This window comes from Nicotiana attenuata, unplaced genomic scaffold, assembly GCF_001879085.1.
Source record: "Nicotiana attenuata strain UT unplaced genomic scaffold, NIATTr2, whole genome shotgun sequence".
NCBI lineage: Eukaryota > Viridiplantae > Streptophyta > Magnoliopsida > Solanales > Solanaceae > Nicotiana > Nicotiana attenuata.
In genome coordinates this window covers 23057-27373 of record NW_017670410.1, presented here as the reverse complement: position 1 = coordinate 27373, position 4317 = coordinate 23057, and the positions used below count along the sequence as shown (strand labels likewise).

At 38.4% G+C, this 4317-nt stretch overlaps 1 protein-coding gene across 1 annotated transcript; it reads right to left on the bottom strand.

The window, feature by feature from the left end:
- Positions 1-897: 897 nt before the first annotated feature.
- LOC109239031 (uncharacterized mitochondrial protein AtMg00810-like) lies at positions 898-2026 on the bottom strand. Its single transcript, XM_019405535.1, has 3 exons — positions 1873-2026; positions 1628-1776; positions 898-1542 (listed from the first exon to the last, which is right to left on the bottom strand). The coding sequence occupies exons 1-3, from the start codon at positions 2024-2026 to the stop codon at positions 898-900; spliced, it is 948 nt and encodes a 315-aa protein (XP_019261080.1).
- Positions 2027-4317: the final 2291 nt, after the last annotated feature.

The following is a 4317-nucleotide window of genomic DNA, read 5'->3' as shown; positions in this document are numbered from 1 at the left end:
TATATTTTAATCAAATAAAAAAAAGTCTCTTACGATAAATATGTAAGTTCATTTTTCTATTTAAAAGAATTATAAGACCTTGGTACTATCCTTTTTGGTAATTTGACACTCAAAAGTACTTTTCAGAAAGATTGGCCAAACACAATTTATTTACCAAATGTTGCAAAAAGTACTTCTTAAATGAATTGGCCAAACACAACAAGTTTTTCTTCAAAAATACTTTTAAAAAAAGTACTTCTAAAAAAAAGTACTTTTCAAAATAAGCAGATTTTGGCAACTTGGCCAAACGGGCTCTTAATTTGGGATTTGACCAAGTTGCTACTAATCAATCATCAAACTTTTGTACTTTAATAATCAAAACTGACTGCGCATTTCTCGAGATTTTTGAAAATTTACTATTAGTAAATTCACGTAAAAAATCCATTAGAGGGTAAAAGAAAATGACTCAACAATAAGGAAGCATGACAACAAACTAATTCTTATTTTATTAAGATTGCAAGCAAGTTGAACTTTCATGGAGTTCCCTACAATGTTCTGAGAGAAGGAGAAAAGGGGAGCGAGAGATAGAGAGAGTTAGAGCACCGACACAGGTTGTGTACTTGGCATAATGACAACTCTCTAAATAATTTCATTAGTTTCCAAGTATACATACATGTTAGTCTACTAAGTTAACTATATCCACTAACTATTGTACAATAATGGATGTATTAATAAGTATACTCAATACCACCACCACCCCCCCCCCCACCACCCAAGTTGGAAGTGAGGTTCTCACAGCCAACTGGTCGAGAACAGCTGAACGTTTGACCCCTGTGAGGGCCTTAATAAGAATATCAGCCAACTGATTGTAAGTAGCCATATGATGAAGAGAGATTAGTCCTTCTTGCAACTTGTTCCTTACAAAGTGACATCTACTTCAATGTACTTGGTTCTTTCATGAAATACAGGATTATGGGCAATGTGTATGGCTGGCCGGCTATCACAAAACACCTTAATAGGACTGGATTGAGCAACAGTAAGTTCTGCAAATAGCCTGCTTAACCACACCAACTCTCCAACTGCTTTCTTAAGGGATCTGTATTCTGCCTCAGCTGAGGATAAGGAAACAGTCTCCTGCTTCTTGGACTTCCAGCTAATAGGACTGTCTCCTACTAGAACAATATACCCCGTGATAGATCTTCTAGAGTCAGGACAGGCAGCCCAGTCTGAATCACAATAAACTGTGATAGAACAATCAAGGATGTTGGAGAAGAAAATACCCAGGGTAGTATCCTTTTTTAGGTATCTGAGAAGATGAAATGCATCAGTCAAATGGGAATCTCTTGGAGCTTGCATAAACTGGCTCAAGAGCTTCACACTGTAGGCTATGTCTAGCTTAGTATTGGTGAGAAAATTGAGCTTTCCCATTAGTTTTCTGTAGTATGTAGGGTCTGGTAGAAGATTCCCTTCTTGTGCCTTCAACTTCACAGCAGGATCAAGAGGTGAGGACACACTACTGTAGTCAAAACACTGATCCTTCAATAAATCTAAGTCAAACTTCCTCTGAGAAATAAGGACACCATCTGGTCTATATAGGACCTCTAGACCCAAAAAATAGTGAAATCTGCATAAATCCTTTATTTTGAACCTTTGATCCAGGAATGCCTTTAAACTTGCAATCTTCTTCTGAAACAGTCCCAGTAATTATAACATCATCGACATACACAGCTCCAAAGATAATGGATGAGGAAGATTTCTTGCAGAAAAGGGAGTAATCGTTTTCAGAGTGTTGGTACCCTTTTGAAGATAGTGCCTTATTTAGTTTGGCATACTATTGTCTGCTGGCTTGTTTCAGGCCATATAGAGATTTGTTCAGCCTGCAGACCACCCTACTTGAACTGCACTGATCAAATACGAGGCCAGGAGGAGCCTTCATGTATACCTCATCATGTAGGTCTCCATGGAGGAAGGCATTATTCACATCTAATTGGAATATGTCCCATCCCCTCTTAACAACAACTGTAACTAGTACCCTAGTAGTTGTCATTTTCACAACAAGGGAGAAGGTCTATATGTAATCAATCCCAGCCTGCTGAGTATATCCTTTTACTACCAGCCTGGCTTTGAACCTTTCGATACTCCCATCTGCATTATGTTTAACCTTATATACCCACTTGCAACTTATTTTTGTTTCCCCAGCTGGTAAAGGGACTAAATCCCAAGTATGATTGGTGTGGAGTGCCTCAAATTCCTGTGTCATGGTTGTCTGCCATGCAGGATTGAGGGTTGCCTCTTCATATGAAGATGGCTCACTATCATGGCAACCACTTTGCACCGAATGCTGACTTTCAGAAGATAAAACATCAGGAGTGATGTGATGATGATTAGAGAATAAGGCATTTAATGGAGGAGTTCAGTGAGAGGTAGTAGGCAGTTGACTACTACTAGGCAATTGATAAACATATTCTTTTAGGTAAACAAGGGTCTAAAGATTTCTATTGGACTTTCTTAAAACTGGTGCTTCTGACTGTACAGGTGTAGATGACGTTTGCAAATTGTTGTCACTTGGAGATGTAGAATCAAATGTATTTGGAGAAGGTGTATCACCTGTGGGAAGTGTCTTAGAGTAATGTTGTATGTCTGGAGATGTGACACTAGCAGGACCTCGTCCAGTATTCATAGGAGAATGCTGACTACTGTTATCAGCATAGTTAGAAAATAAAACTGACTTAAGAACAACAGGAAAGGAAACATTTTTAGAAGACATAGAAAATGGAAACACATTTTCATGAAAGATCACTCTCTAGAGATATGTATTCTCTTGGTGTCTAGGCTTAATACCTTGTAACCTCTTGTTCCAAATAGATATCCTACAAAGATATGAGGAGTGGTTCTTGGTTCAAATTTGTCTCTATGCGCCTTAGGTACAATGGGGTAGCAGAGACAACCAAAACTTCTCAAGTGAGAGTAGTTGGGTTTCTTTTGATATTGTAGTTCAAAAGGACATTTTTCATTTAGGTAAGTGGTTGGCAACCTGTTTATTAGATAAGTGGCTGTTAAGATGCACTCTCCCCAATATCTGGTTGGTAGTTTGGACTGAAACATAAGTGCTCTAGCAGTTTCAAGAAGGTACTTATGTTTTCTCTCAACTGCACCATTCTGCTGTGGTGTATAGGGACAAGTTTTCTGGTGTATGATCCCTATGGACTGGTAAAATGAAGAGGCTTCATGGCTACGTAATGATCTTTATAGATGTATTAAACTGCTTTTGAATCATGACTACAAAAGCTTTTAAGGCTTGAACAGCATTACTTTTGCAGCTTAACAGGTGTGTCCAAGTGGATCCGCTAAAGTCATCCACTAAGGTTAGAAAGTATTTGTGGTTATTATGGGTAGTCACATGGTAAGGGCCCCATATGTCTATATGCACCAGTTCAAATAATTGGGAGGTGGTGCTGGTTCTTTGAGGAAAGGGGAGTCTGGCTTGTCTTGCCATAGGGCATATGGGGCAAATAGAGGGTTGTCTTGTTGCAAATTTTGCAGGTATAGAGGATATTCCTCTCATTTTGACAAAAGGAACATGACCAAGACTTTGTGCCACAAGGAGTTTATATCTTGTTTATCAAACACACATGAAGACTCATTCTTATTATTTGAAATGAGAGTATTTACAGATTGTGGATTGTGACATGAATCAGTAGGACTAACAGGCTCGTGACTATTTACACTAGAAGCAGGAACACAATTGCAATAAGATGCTGAAACAGTAGAGGGTAAGACAACCTTTTTACCCTTCAAACACCTGGAATAGAGGTCATACAGTCCCCCTTTGCTATTACCAATCACCTGAGGTCTCTTCACTGAAGGGGCCGTCAACAGACAGAATGTATCACTAAAGAATACAATACATCTAAGGTGTACTACGAGGGAGTGAACAAAAATCAAATTATATTTGAATGATGGAACATAAAGGACCCTATGTAAGACAATGTCTGAAGAAAGTATCACATCTCCATATTCAAGAACTTTTACTCTATTTCCATTTGGCAGGCTTATCAGCTGAGGATAGAGTGTCTAGTAATGTTAGTTAGTGCATGTTTATCAATAGTCATATGGTTAGATGCTCCTGAGTCTATGATCCAAATGTCAGCCTTTTATTCAAAATATTTGCATGAAGGTTTGTCAAAATCAGTGGAAGAAGTACAGACTACAATACCTACAAAGTTGGCACTACCATTGGTGACATTGTCATTGTGGAAGATCCTCATGTATTCCCTACTTGAGAGTGCTGCACTAAGCTCATTATCTGCTCATATTGTTCTTTTTTCAAGTTCACAT